The 15,826-nt window shown below is 30.6% G+C and overlaps 2 protein-coding genes across 4 annotated transcripts in view; one reads left to right on the top strand and one right to left on the bottom strand.

Annotated features, from left to right (window-relative positions):
- LOC114260033 (small RNA-binding protein 11, chloroplastic-like) overlaps positions 1-15,826 on the bottom strand; it is a 47,297-nt gene that overhangs the window by 30,699 nt on the left and 772 nt on the right. The window contains exons 2-5 of one of the 3 annotated variants that reach the window (XR_014339342.1): positions 14,231-14,299; positions 14,003-14,109; positions 13,728-13,907; positions 11,539-12,407 (exon numbers count right to left, since the gene is read on the bottom strand). Coding sequence is in view for 2 of the 3 variants with exons in the window: in XM_082886051.1 (XP_082742177.1) it covers positions 13,779-13,907; positions 14,003-14,109; positions 14,231-14,299 (305 nt within the window). In the remaining variant the exon portion in view is untranslated. Of the gene's footprint in view, positions 1-11,538; positions 12,408-13,552; positions 13,908-14,002; positions 14,110-14,230; positions 14,300-15,826 lie in introns of those variants that run through there. The other 2 variants (XM_082886050.1, XM_082886051.1) reach the window with 2 other exon arrangements.
- Positions 9,814-13,111, top strand: LOC114293501 (polygalacturonase QRT3). The gene is made up of 3 exons (XM_082886045.1): positions 9,814-10,090; positions 10,422-10,649; positions 11,894-13,111. The coding sequence occupies exons 1-3, from the start codon at positions 9,914-9,916 to the stop codon at positions 12,947-12,949; spliced, it is 1,461 nt and encodes a 486-aa protein (XP_082742171.1). The 5' UTR covers positions 9,814-9,913; the 3' UTR covers positions 12,950-13,111.

Raw genomic sequence — 15,826 nt, 5'->3', positions numbered from 1 at the left:
TAAGGCCTATCTCAACAAATTCTTACTACCGAAGCCCCCAATTTTTCAAAAGCCTAGCGAGATAAGGCCTCATTTTGATGTTTGGCCTAAAGTCTCCAAAAATCTTGAGCCACTAAGCTCATAAGGGGTGAGTGGTTCCAAGTGCCCTCACTGAACTCAATATTTTCTATTTTATATACTATAATTTAAAAAAATGATTCGATAAATATACTGTAAATCCCAAGTCCCAACCATCTTGTAAATATTTATTGCAGGATTCACAACAGAATCACTTCAATACTCAAATTTTGCACAAAATGAATTCAAATTTCCAGAAACAAATTTCCTTAAATTACATTGTTACTAGAAACGCAATTGAACCTAATAAAAACAACAGTCTATACACTTACATACAAATGAAACCTTAATTAAGGCCCTGTTTGGGAACTCAAGTTGGGGCTAAAATTGTTAATAAAAATAAAAATAAAAATATTATAATAGTCAATAACCATCAACTTAACTATAAAAAAAATTCACAAATAATCCCAAACATAACTTTTTTTCATTTCATAAAATAGTTAAAAAATTGAAAATCAACCAAAGTAGTTAAGTTCCTAAATGAGGCCTAAATCCCTCCCAATCTCTCTATTTAATTTGAGCATTAGAGTGTGTTGGGCACACAGCATACGAGTGTCCAACAAAGACTCACCGTCTCTTGTAATTTCATTGGATCAAGTCAGGGTTATACAAATTGAAATATGTTCAAATCATACATCAATTAATAAAAAAATTCTTCAAAAAAGAATAGAAGAGAAAGTCGTTTTCTACCTTTCGGCTCTCATTTTGCCACGCAGTATGGGGTGGACAAGGAATGAGGAAATATGAAAATGATATATTTGAAGTGTTTTGAGAATATGGTAAAAAATGATTTTTTTAATTTTTAATCAAGTTTTTGACTTATTTAGACAAGTGATTTGGGATGTTGGTAAAAAGTTACTTTTGACTTTTTTGATTAATATTTATTTATGATGTCAAATCACAATAAATTGATCAAACTATCCCCATTCAATTTAAAATATTCACAACTTCACCTATGTAGCACATTTTGACCCATTAGGGTATAATTGTAATTTTACCAGTGGCTGAAAACCAACTTCCCAAATGTCTTTAAATACAAAAAAGCTAAGAAATTTCAAAAAAAAATTATGTGTTTTGAAATTTCTTTGATTTGCTTAATCTCTCTGTATTTTTAAATTTTTCTGATTTGAAATTTTTTTTGTTTACTCACAATAGGTTATTAATTTAGGTTACTTGTTTGATTTTCACTAATTAGATGTCTCCTTATGTGTAATTTTCCCTTTGAGATGAATTTTCTTTGACACTAAGATGTCCCTTTTAGATTCATTTTCTTTGAACACATTGGACTCCCTTTCTCTTTGTGCATTGCCTGATTTTTTTTAGTTAGTTGTCTCTTTGATTTTCTTTCAAATTTTCTCTGACATTTGAATTTTTCCTGCACACATTAAACTCCCACTAATTTATGTTACTTGTTTGATTTTCACTGATTTGTTGTCTTCTTGTTCTAAATTTTCTTTGGCATCTATATTTTCTTTGACCACAGTAGAGTCTAATTTCTTTTTGTGATATAATTAAATGGTTATCGATATCCGATCAACGTGATTTTTTTGCAGGAATAATGTACTCGATGGTTCTACATATTGAACGATTTGGATTATCGCCATAGACCCGAATCAGGGCCTAACAAAACATAATAAAACATAGTTTTCAATTTTCCCTTTTTGTTTTGTTTGTGAGTTGGCAGTAGAATATTATTTTTATCATAATAAAACATAGTTTTCAATTATATAATACTTATTGATTTTTCGCTATAGTTGTTTTTGATTTATTTGTTCATTTAAATGAATTATTTTTATTTTTTTGGTTATCAAAATTTTATCGAAAATAAATAATAAAAGACAATCAATGCAGATAATATTAAACCTAAAATCATAACAAATCATATGTTTTGCAGTCCTACTTTTAAGTTATTTATTTTAAATTACATACACCCGTACATCGCACGAGTCACCATTAATAAATTATAAGTCAATAAAAAAAAAAAAAGTTAGATTGCACTGTCACTTGGGCAGAGCCACAATCCTCTGAATTTAACATCCTGTTTGGATCGTGAAAAAATAAATAAATAAATAAATAAATTGATTGTATTTTTATATTATCATATTTAGATGAATATAAAAAAGTAAATTATGTGACACAGAAAATAAAGGGGATTTTCGTCCTTTGCAATTTAATAGACAATTTTTGTATTATGAAAAATTCATAATTAATTAAATCTATTTTTCACAAAATCTCAACACTTTTGCTGATAAATGAAACAGATCCTTAATCATGTAAAATGTTTGGATAAAAAAAATGAATTAATTTGATGGCTAGTGATTTGACTAAATCACCTCGTCCAAACGGAATGTAAATGAATAAGCCATCAAATTATAAGGTTATTGATTTGAAGAGAAATAATAATAAATAAATAAAAGTAAAGAGAAAGATAACTCTTTTTTCGATATTTAATTTACAAGTTATATGAAAAAGAATGAGAAAAATAATTCTATTATTTTATATGTTTCATTTATCAGCAAAATGATAAGATTTGGTGATAAATAAATTTGATTAATTATGAATTCTTCATAATATGACAATGGTCCATTAAAATGCAAAGGAAGAAAATCCCCTTTATTTTCTATGTCACATTTTTATTTTTTTATTCATCTAAATATGATAATGTAAAAATATAATAATTTATCCAAACATGATTTTTTTTTTCTTGAACATGGGATCCAGACAGGGTGTCAATCAAGAGGATTGTTGCTCAACCTAAGAGACATTGGTGACCTAATTTTTTTTTTTAATATTTTGGATAAATTACAAATACACTCTCTGAGATTTTAAAAATTATAAGATATATTTGGTTTAGATTTGTAGAGTAATTTTGGGAAAAAATTTCTAAAAAATTTGTTTGGTTTGTAAATTTTTCAAAATAATTTCCAAAATCACTTTATCTCTCTTACCTATCAATCAATTACTTTTTCTCTCTCTTCTCTCCTTCTCAAACACTTTTTCTTTTTTTTTTGAACACCTAAGCTTTCAATTAAAGAGGCAAATTCGGTACATCAAAAGTAAGAAAAGAAACTAGAGGAGCAAGAGGGCATACAGTGCAAGTTACAGGTAATGTCTTAGAAAAACAAGCCTTAGCAACCCAGTGCACTGCTGCATTGTTGAGTCTGCTTGTCCAGGAAAAAGATAAAGAGTGTGTGGAAGCAAGTCCTCAAATGTCCAGAATAATGGCACTATACTCCCATGGTGGCACTGTTTCAGATACGCAGAGAGAGATCACCGATTTGTTGTCGCTTTCGATTTCCACTCGCGAGAGATTAAGAGCTTTAGCCATGAGACACGCTAGACGCACTGAATGTGCCTCAGCTTGTGCTGCAGACGAAGCCTTGCAAGTCTGAGCAGAACCAGTCAGAAAGGTTGCCCTTTGAATCTCGAAGGATTGTAGCCAAGGCAGCTGATGAGGAAGACTGACAGAAAGCTGCATCACAATTGAATTTGACGCTGGTGTGGGAAGGTGGCTGCCAACCTAAATGGAAAGGACGGTTGGGGACGGCAGAGGCCTGATTGTAAGGGTTGAAAGAGCCAATTAGAGCGTCATGTTCCTGCCAGAAGTGAGTTATCTTTTGCAATGTAACATGAGGGTCCACCACTTGATGATTAAAAACAAAATCATTTCTAGATTTCCAAATGAACCAGGCAATAGTGGCAGCTGAGCTAATGATGCGTTTGGATTCAGTCTTCGAATTACCTCCCTGCAAAAGGTCATTGGTCCACCTTGTCACATTTGTAATTGAGCCCGGATTCACTCGCATATTTAGAGAGCCACCGAACCAAACAGCTTTTGTCCATGGGCATTCGAACAGGAGATGCTCCACAGATTCATCGTCTTTCCTGCAAATAGGACTTTCACCCGAAGCTGCACATTTACGTCGAAACAGACCCAGCTTTTTTGCCAACAAATTATGACACACTCTCCACCAAAAGTGACGGATTTTGAGAGGGATATCAAGAGCCCAAATGGAGTTCCAAAAATCTGTACCAAGGATGGGAGATCCGGAGGGCTTAGAAGGGCCATTGGAGTTGTGGCATATCTGCTTTGCTAAGGCATAGCCGAACTTAACGGAGTAAACTCCCGATGGATTGTGGTGCCAAATTAAAAGATCATCTCTGTGAACTGCTGCAATGGGGATGGTAAGGACAACCTCTAAATCATCTGGTGAAAGCCATTCTTTGAGAAGATCATGTTTCCATATAAGAAAATGACATTAGATATTTATATATAGATGAAATATAGGTGTGCCAACAACATTTCCAAAGTTAAAAACAGAAAAAGAATAGGGGGAATTAGAATTTTTGTTTAATTAGAAGCAATTAAAAAATAAATAAAACTACAAATAAAAATTAATATTTATCAATGGGAACACTTTCAAAACAAAAAAATTATTTTTGTACAAAAATAAAGCAACAAGTGTTTTCAAACTTTTTATTATCTTTATTTTTGAAAATATTAAAAATAGCAAGTGAAAACACAACCAAGTAATTTAATTCCGTACACAGAGAGAGTATATTAGTTTACTCAAGTCCCATTGTTGTCTTTGTTAGCTGAAAAAAAAATTAATAAAGAAAGAAAGAAAGAAAGGAGAACAGATTCAAGAAGGGTGTAAAAGGTTCAATTTTAAACAAATAAATAATGAATTCTTTTAGAATTGTTCATCATATATGAAAAATGGATAAATAAGTCTTGCTTTTAGTTTATTGTGAATTTTTTTTTTAAATGTTACTTTTTTTAAAAAGTAATTTAGGGATCTAATTAATTTAGAATATCACAAGTGAAAACGAAAACTTATTAAAATTAATTTAGGGATCTAACCTTCTTATTTGTTAGTTTTTCTTTGTTCATTTTTTCTGGAAACTGTTTTAAAAAAACAAACGTAAAAAAATGAATTAATTTCCAAAATTATCAAATTTTTCGAAAATGAAAAAGTGTGCTTTTACTTGTTTTCTGAGGGGCCGTTTGGGATGTCACAAAAACACCATCTTTTTTTTTTCTTTTTTATTTTGTCTTTAGTGACTTTTTTTTAAAAAATTATGCCAATTTTTTTACTCATCTGGTCCATCTTGGGTAGACAAATCTAAAAAGTTTTTAAAAAAAAATTGAAAAATTCAAAAAAAAAAAATCCAAAATAAGCCAAAGAAATTCCGCTATTTCTTGCTTATTTGTCTTTTTTGGATTTTTGGAATTATTTTAAAATTTTCGGTTCATCTCGTTGAGCTTAGCCCCGATTTGGTTTTCTCATTGGGCTAAATAATCAAAAAATCAACGAAAAAGTTTGTCATTCACAAGGCAAAAAGTCAAAAAAGAAAACCAAATAATTAAAAAAGTCTCAGGCTAAAAAAGTCAAAAAAGCTAAAGAGCCAACTAAAAAATTCATTGCCAAACGAACCCTCTAAAAGCTTAAAATTTTTTGAATTTCTTTTTAAAAAATTCACTAAAGACCCACTCAATTTCTCCTCTCTGCTCATCACCTTTAGCCACTATCCACCATCACCATGGGCCATCAACCACCACCTTATCACTTTTGGCAACCAACTTTGGTAGCCACCTCCCACTGATAGTTATCACATCCGTCCAGTCTCCACTGTCGACTCCTATCGCCATCAACTCACCAAAATATGTTTTTTTATTTTATTTTCATTTTTTTAAAAAACATTTTGTACACCACCAATTAAATTTTCTGTTTACAAAAACAAAAACCTATTTCCTAATTGTTACTATTATTATTATTATTATTATTATTATTATTATTATTATTATTATTATTATTATTATTATTATTCTGCTGGGTCCTAATTGTTATTAAAATTAACAATGTTAACAAGAGACCCAGATACACCCTATCTTAAAAAGAAAAGAAAAAAAAAAAAACAAGAGACCCAGATAGCAGCAAATTTGACTAAAAAATTTGAATTTGGACCACGAATATATATGCTTACCACGGACCCGTTTAATTGGCCCAAAGGCCTCAACATAAATTAAGCCCAAATGAAACCAAAGTTCACCAGCTCATAAAGAAACATTGCGAAGTTATTTGCTGAGTATGACATATCTGGATGAGGTCACTCAGGTCGGGTCATATAGACCCTAACGCAGTGCCCCGAGATTGTGCAGGGTTTGCAAACCTAAATGGGGTTATTTACATTAGGATTGGCCTCCCTTGTAGGTTTTTTTTTTTTTTTTTTAATTTATTAATTTATTTATTTATTTATCACTGCATTCGTGAGCTCAAGTTCTGTAATAATCGATTACTAACCTAATTTAAGCTAACTCACATAAATGTATCCACAACCAAAGTACCAATGGATTAGTGAGATGAGCCTACAATTTACATAAGTAAAAATAAAAATAAATAATAAATAAATTAATATAATAATAATATGTATGTTACTTAAATAGTAAGAGTGTTTTTAATGAAACTCAAAGTATTGGATTCAAATTTTGTTCACGTTTTTGAATAATAATTTTTTATTGGGTAAATTACATTGACACCTCCTGATTTTCTATTAATACAGATCCTCCTCACATTTGAAAAATTGCATTTCCCTCCCTGAGATTTGTAATCTCATTACAAATTGCTTCATAGATGGCTGATGTCATGTCATAAAATTTTCTAAATGACAATCTTGCCATTTTTTTCTACCATTTCTTCTTCTTATCATCATGACTATATTCTATAACTCCCCATTATTAAATTCTACCTGAACATATTCTTATTGAGTGATAGCATACAACTATAAATTTTATATTGAATTTTCAAATACAATGATATAACTTAATAGTGACCTTTCACTTTAAAACAAAACACCTATAAACATAATTTATATTTACAACAATATCATTATCACAATATTTTGGTGATATTTGTTGTACAATTTTTTATATATGAATATAATCTTTCATTTTTATTTCCACCATTATATCTAGATTAGATCAATTTAATCTATATATATTTAAAAAGTATAAAATTTGTACAATTTTTTTTAAAAAAAAAATAAAAAATACATTGAATACAACAAAATAAGATAATGTATTAAATTTTTATATTTTTTGGTATTTGGTGAATTTTTTTTAAAAAAAAATCACAAAATATTATACTTCTCAAGTATATCCAAATTAGGTGTATCTAAAAAAAAAAAAAATCTTAAAATATTAAAAAATAAGATTTATTAGAAAATCATTTTTCAAGTATTTGTATTCCAATTAATCCATAAGATTTTTTGTATTCCAATAAGTCATATTATTTGAATATTTGATCTATCAAATCCTAATTCTCATATTTAAGGTATTTTTATAGGCATTTCTACCCTTACAAATATTTTTTGAATAGTTAGTAATTTGATAATGTGAACATTCATATTTTACAATGTGAATATTCACATTAGCAGTGTGACTATTCACATTGACATGTTAACATTCACATTAATAGTGTGAATATTCACATAATGGAATATTCACACTGTAAATGTGAATATTATTAAAGGTATTTTGGTAATTATGTCACTCATAGGACTTATTGAAATATAAGAAAATAATGTGAACTAAATGGAACATAAGTAGGTGAATGGATTTATGAAAAGGTGACCTATTAAAAACGATTTAGTAAAAATAAATAAAAAATAAAAGAACTCAATTTTTTGTTTGAGTTAAAACAAAAAAGACGATTGTTATTTTTCTTAAAATAAACGAAATATCTGCATTATTTTATTATTTTATATGTATAAAGGTGAAGGGGCAAATAGTTATTTTAATATAATAGGGGTAAGTGTAATTTTTTAAATGTAAGGGAGAGATTCATATTAAACAAAAACTCCAAGGGGTGTCAATGTAATTTATTTTTTATTTTAGACTAGATAAAGCTACCACGTGGCATGACGTGAAGGTTGACACCAAGTCCAACTTTCACTTAATATAGAAGATAGATGATCCAAATTCGTGAGTGTTGTTCATGCTCGTGCGATTCACCAAGAATCTTATTTCGATAATTCAAATTGTTTATTTTTTAATAATGCATAATTTGGATTCAAGGATATTGTTCAGACCCGTGAGGCTCACCACAACTGTTATTTCGATAATTCAAATCGTTTATTTTATAGAGTCCTTTGTGTATATAATCTACACAAAAAATTAGGTCGATCTGATATTCGTATACTATTTAATTTATCGTGTTTGTCGTAAAAAAAAAAAAAAAAATGAATGATCTATTTTTAAAAATATACTTATATTCTTTTTTTTCTTTTTTCTTTTTTGAGTCAAATATGATATATTATATAAACTACAATTATCTGACAAACCCTTCTCTTTTTTTCCTTCTTCTTTTTTTTTTTTTTTTTGGTAATATATTAATATGCCCCTATGTTAAGATATCGACTAGCCACTCTATTTCACACTAGAAGAAACGAGTAATGAAATATTAATTATCAAAATACGACCATGGTGGTGAGCCTCACCGTTCTCAGGCAATCTCTAGACTAGAGAGAGGACCCAGCTCATTTACACTTATTCAATTTATAGAAGAAACATCATTTTGAGACTAGGTAATGGTAGAGATCTTAAAAATTTTAATAATTTTTATCAAATATCTCACATAGGTATGGAACCCACATAATGTGGGTCCCATGTGAAACATTTGGCAAAATTTTTAGAATCTCTAACATTTTTGTTTAAAAATTTTAGAAATATTAAATTCACAGACAAAACAGTTAAAAAAATAAAATGTCATATTTAAATTATAATTATTTTATTTTTTATTTCACAACTATCAAATTAACTACAAAAATAAATAAATAATTATCATTTTAAATACCATTTTTTTAATCAAATTAAAATAATTAAAAAAATTAACTAAAATAACTAAATTTCTACATGAGACCTAAATATGATTTTAATGTTTCCCTTTTAAACATGTCAAAAAATGGACCAAACTGTGCCTAACTCTTTAGAGGATTGTTTAATCCTTATTTTCTATATATTCAAACTTTACGGTGGTTACATTTATGGCTCATTAGAGAAAATATTTTACGCACCTAGTACACGAAGTGGTGTGTTTTCATTCATTAGATTTAAATATATAGTAGATTTTTACAAAATATAATATATGTATCTTATTTTATGATATATATATATATATATATATATATCTTGTTATGTGAGATTTGACTATAACAAAAGTCTCATTTTTTCATTGCAAGACAAATGATAACCCAATTTGATAGACTTTTTTTTAAATTAAAAGTTGATAATAAGAAAATAGAAATTAAAAGCACCCTTAGGCCTTGTTTGGGAAGTGACCGGTTTAGCCAAAAAATTAAAAGTTACTAAAAAAATTAAAAAGTCAATAACCCATACAAAAAAGTCAAATATTCTATTTTCTCTCTACTTTTTGCACATCTTTTCATAAAAAGTCAAAAAGTCATCCAAAACATAACATGTTTCCAAACGAGCTCCAACTTCTAAATAATTAATTTTTTTAACTTATTTAAACTATTTATGCCTAATAAACTATAAGCAGAAACTACACTAAACAATCTAGCACAGACTCCCAAATTGAAATAAACTATAATCACCTCTCAAAAATTGTAACAAATAGCCCCAACATGATGTAGCCATTGCATAAAAATATTTTTTGAACCAAGTCAAATCCAATTTTACACTCAAAACCTACAATAAAGACTATTTAACAAACCCTCCCCCCTCTCTTGTCTATGGTTTTTAACAATTAGAGAGTCTTCCAAAAAGGGCATTACAATGAAGCCCTTTTCACCATTTTTGTTCTTTTTTCTCTTGTTTTTGGCAGGAGAAACATGTTCATGTTCTCTCCAACAGCAACAATCTTATGAATTCCAAAAAAAGATTCAACAGAAAACAACCACTGTTCTAGCTGCAAAGCCACAGCCATCTCCTGTGGCTCCAAATATAAAAAAGGTGACACAAATTTTTGTTCTTCTTTTCTTTTTTTTCAAAACATTTACATACACATATACGTAAGACGTGTTGGAGACATTGTTTTAAAATGTTCATTACCCAGAAACCAAAGTCATTGAGATTTTATTGATCAGCAATCCCAATGATCTTCTTGAGAACTTCTTTACGAAATTTTGTGTTTGATTTCGATTTGCCCTCATTTATAGAGAGTTAAGGCTATCAAAATTACCTGTCATGAATAAATAATTCACCTCTTTAAATGATACTTTTCAAATGAATAAATAATTTAATATTATTTATGATTCAGAATATTCATTTTTTGTTTTTACAGAGTAGGGAGAGAGTATTCTATCCAATTGTGTATGGGGCAGACCCAACAGGGGCGCAAGATAGCAGTGATGCAATACAGAGTGCATTGGAGGATGCTTTACAAGTGCAAAATGGGATTGAATTGTTGCCTGGAATCAAAGATTTGGGTGGTGTTGTCATTGATTTGCAAGGTGGCAATTACTTGATCTCTAAACCCATAAGGTTCCCTTCTGGTATTGGCAATTTCCTGGTACCCCTCTCTCTCTCTCTCTCTCTCTCTGGGAGTCGCATGGCGCAAACGTTTTGCTTTTGTTTCAAACCTTTTTTAATTTTATTTTTGCACTTATTGATCTAAAGAGTTTTGGTGATCTTTTTATTTTCGCAATCTGATTGTTGATAAAGTATAGGATAAATTACACTGAAACCTCTAAGGTTTGTCCGATTAAGTCTCAACCCATGACGTTATAAAAAATTACATTCTCACCCTTATAATTAATAGTCTCATTTCACAGATCCTTACTTATATTAAAAAAAAAACAACTATTAGTTAAAAAATAGAGGAAATTACATCGGAAAAAAAAAGTAAAGCAAAAAAAAGAAAAAAAGAAAGAAGAAGTATAGTAAAGCAAAGCAAAAAAAAAAGAAAGTGTATAAATTCAATGTCTTTTTGATACTAACGTTAATTCTGTCTAAATAATTACAATAACAGGGAGGTCAATATAATTTTTCAAACATCAGAAGTGATATTTATTAAATCCAAACCTCAACGGTGTAAGTGTAATTTACCAAAAAATATAAAACACTTTTATAAAAACAAATATAAAATAGATATTTTGAAATGTTTAAAAATTATTGCCGTTCTCAAATGGGTAAAATCATCTGAAAATAATAAGTTATTTTTTCAATTTTTTTCACCAAATTAAAAAAAAAAATTTACAAAAAAAATTCTGAAAATCAAGACTGACTTTTAAAGTTTCTTTTTCACATCGCACATATGAGTTTTCGCCACGTGTCCATGCCAGCATGTGTCCTGCGTTTCATGCATGAGAATGAATGCATTAACCAAAGACAGTTCTTTAATTCACATCATTAATGTCTCTTTATTCTCAACCTTTAACACCTAATATTAAATTGAGCAATTTTGGAGACGGAAAGAAATTATTAAGTCCTCTTGTCGCATTACATGTCATACGTTACATGATATTTCATATCATTCATGACGCGATATACGATCATAAAATTGGTAGAACCTACCAACACAATACTTTGATACACACAATCTACGCCATGTAAAACCTGAAAACCTGAATAACTTTTGCTAGATACAAGGTTAATTATAAGGCTCATATTGTCCGACTTCTCTTAAAAATATATTATATGTGTCAGTTGATATTCTTGAACTAATACACCGCAACTAATACCGATTTGCAAGTGTTCTTCCATCTCTCTATTCATTTTCATTCTAAAATAAGCAATGTTGGCCGGGCTCTCTAGGTACAAGGAGGTAGTTTTAGAGCATCAGACACATTTCCTAGTGATAGACATCTTATTGAGTTATGGGCACCAAATTCTCAGCCACTGACGAACTCTGAAGGTTACTTCGATCAAAAAAGCCCGATCTCCTATGAGGACATCACCTTCCGCGACATCCTCTTCGACTCAAGCTATCGTGGTGGAGGAATTTTTGTGATTGATTCAGCTAGGATCCGCATACATGATTGCTTCTTCATCCACTTCACCTCCGAAGGAATACTAGTGCAGAAAGGACACGAGACCTTCATCTCAACCAGCTTCCTCGGACAACGCTCAACAGTCGGTGGTGATAAAGGGGAGAGAGATTTCTCGGGCACTGCCATTGATCTTGCTAGCAATGACAATGCAGTAACAGACGTTGTCATTTTCTCAGCGGCCACGGGAATCATCTTAAGGGGTCAGGCTAACTTGCTCACAGGGGTACATTGTTACAATAAGGCAACAGTTTTTGGTGGTGTCGGGATTCTAGTTAAATCTGCACAAAATAGAATACACAATTGTTACATGGATTATAATGCTATAGTGATTGAAGACCCATTTCAAGTTCAGGTTGCTAATGGGTTTTTCCTTGGAGATGGTAACATTGTGTTAAAGTCTATTAAAGGTAAAATCTCAGGGCTAAACATAATTAATAACATGTTTAGTGGGGAACCAAAAAATATGGTGCCAATCGTCAAGCTAGACGGGCAATTCACGAGCGTTGATCAAGTGGTGATCGATCACAACAATGTAGATGGAATGAGCCTTAAATCGACAGTTGGGAAATTGGCGGTGTCAGGAAATGGGACGAAGTGGGTGATCGATTTTTCATTTGTGTTAGTGTTTCCTAATAAGATTAATCATGTTCATTACTCATTCTACGCTTCAGGGGTTAATGTTGTAGGGTTTCCGTTACATGCAATCACCAATGTTTCGAGTAATGTGGTGGTGGTGGAGAGTGACAGGGCAGTGACTGGGGTGGTTTCTATGGTGGTTGATCAAAATAATATGGTTGGAGAGAGAAATTTTCTCATGTAAAGCATATAGAAAATGTACAATTTCATCAAATTTCATAGTGAAAGTGAAAAGAAAATGTACAATTCCATCAAATTTCATAGTGAAAGTAAATGTTTTAAGAAGAGAAAGCAAATGCTTTCAAGATTATACAAAATAGAATACACTTGAGTGTTGTTATACTCATACACTATAGAAATAATATTTAAATAGTATAGAAGAAGAATAGAGAGTTTCTTGGAGATATTTTATTTTATTATTTTTGAAAAAAGTGTATAGAGCCAAAATAGAAAAAGTAATTTCTTAACTAAAATATATTAAAATTTAACTAGTTTGACAGAGATCTTCTAACAAACTTCCCCACATCATCCTGTTTGGGGTAAAGCTAAAAAAAACTGTTTTTTTGGCTAAAATAAGCCAAAAAGTCAAAAGCCCATTTGTTCTCAGCAAAAGCAAACAAATGTTGCAAATTCCCACATTCTACTCATCATGCACACAATTCTTCTTGTAGGCACATTGGTTTTCCTTTTGGGGGCTATCACGTGTTTATGATTGTTAGTTTTACTACAAACACAAAAATTCAATGCCTTGTTCACACAAATGATTTCTTCTATTGTACAAAATACCTTATCAGTAATTCAGTATATTCATTTAACAAAAAATGGCTAGCAATTCAACAACTCATTTACTTCCAAGTAAACATTCAATGTTGTGCCCATCACATAGACAGAAAAATCATTTTTTGAAGGATCTTTCATATAAGATTGAATCAACAATGCACAAACACTAGGCTAAGCCTAACCTGTTGCAGGCTTTGCAAGCCAAACAGAAATCTGAAAAGTGATACTCCTACTCACTCCGTTGCCTCATCTTGATTCGCAATGTTCTGCTCTTGTGGTGGTCCGGTGGTTTTTGGGTATACACCAAACGCATTGCGCCCTGGCTTTGCAAGTTCCACGAAGATCACCCTGCCATCAAAATACTGATACAAGCAAAAGGGCATTATATTAGTTTTTAAAGTTTAAAAAAAAAAAATTAGACAAAAATCAAGAACAAGACAAGAATAGCTAGTAAAACCTTGTGATCCATGCTTTCTAGAGCTAGCAGGGCATCGTCTTGACTAGTGTACTGAATAAAAGCATACCCCTTTGACCTCTTCGCCTTTTCATCCATAACAAGCTTAACTGTCAGTGAAACTAGATAGAATTAGCAAACTTGAAGCATGTAATGGAACAAATAGGTAGACAGGTCACTTTCTCTTTTTTTTTTCTCAATGAACCAAGGAAAAAAATATATGAAATGTACCTTCGGCTATCTGGCCAAAATTTGAAAATTCCTTCCTTAAACAAGTCTCAGTGGTGGAATATGATAAATCTGTCATTCATGATGCAAGGTAAGAACTTATGTCCGGGCAACAATTGATGTCATCTTGAAGAGAAATAGAGAATTTGGGCATTCAACAGATGAGTGCATTGCATCTTTTGAAAGCATTTGAATATATGTACAACTACTCTTTTGCAAGTGTTATGCAAAACCAAACAAATACAATTTCACAATGTCCTCAGCTTTAATTTATAGGATAGAAAGATTACATACGTGTCTACAAGCTACTAGATTTCCCCTAATTCTACTAGAAAGAAGACTCAGAAATAGATAAGTTTGGCTCTTTGACCATTAAGACTTTTCTATACCCAATAAAATCACAAATAACAATCCAATAATACAGCTTGACCGAAAAAAAAAAAAAAAAAAAAAAATTTAAATCCCTGGATGGATCCATACTTCTACAACCCAAATCTAGCAAAATTGAAAGTAACAAAATCACCCTTAACTACTAAACCAAATAAAGCCTAAATAAGCATGTCAAACAGTCATGAACTAATTAAAAACATGAAATGAACACTCATGTTGATCCCACACTTAATTACAGAAGTCCAAGTGCAGTCCATGTAAAATTGAAGCCTTGCCCCTTCTTCGAATATTATGAACTAGACATCCATGTCCTAATGCATTTAGCTAAGCTAATGGTACGACATTATGCATTACAATGCAACTTCTCAATCATGAACATCTAACATGGAAATATATCAGTCATATATTGCAGGAAATTAATCTTGTGATGTCGATGTTAGATGAACGATAAAGTGAAAAAGAGAAAATATTGGCACCTAGCTGTTGAATCAACTGTCAGGTAACCACTTGGGTCCTTTGCCATGGGAATCCTAAGCGATTTGAAGATTTTAAAGTCTTTGTGAATGGAGTTAGATTTGAGTCCATCATTCTTTTGAATCTTTCTCCATTTTATTAAATACAAAACCATACCTTCTTAGGCATTCTCTCTCCTCATCTAATCCACGCAACCTAATGCAAATACACTAGGCAAAAAATAATAATAATAATAATAATAATCCACCCAACTACTCAATACTACATCCAAACGTATCAATCCAATCAATTCCGTTTGATTGCGACCAAAAATCGACGTTAAGTATGTTCATGAAGTGCTTACTAAAGTAAAATTTCTAAACTTCATTGAAAAAAATAAAATCAGAATGAGCACTTATGGATAAAGGAAAGATCTTTTAATTTTTTATTCTACCTCATTATACAGGAAAATGATATGAAAGGCTTGAAATGCTCTATTCCAAAACATCTTAGGCAGTCATGCCTAGTCCATAATTCAACTTAATTGATTGGGGTTTTATTTATTTATTTTCTGTGAAAAGCAAAAACTATATTGAAGACATCCAATTTAGCCTAAACAATATTGAATTGACAAAATGGCTCTTCTTCTTAACAGAACCCATTTCCTAAGTTTTAATTTTTCACATCAAGCAAACAGGTAGTGTTCACATAACTAAATTATAAACTGGAAAGATAATCAGAAACTCAATTATTCCA

This window comes from Camellia sinensis, chromosome 9 (assembly GCF_055761805.1).
Source record: "Camellia sinensis isolate YWXY chromosome 9, ASM5576180v1, whole genome shotgun sequence".
In the NCBI taxonomy this organism is placed as follows: Eukaryota; Viridiplantae; Streptophyta; class Magnoliopsida; order Ericales; family Theaceae; genus Camellia; species Camellia sinensis.
The sequence above is the reverse complement of the archived record's forward strand: the minus strand, read 5'-3'. Positions and strand labels throughout refer to the sequence as shown.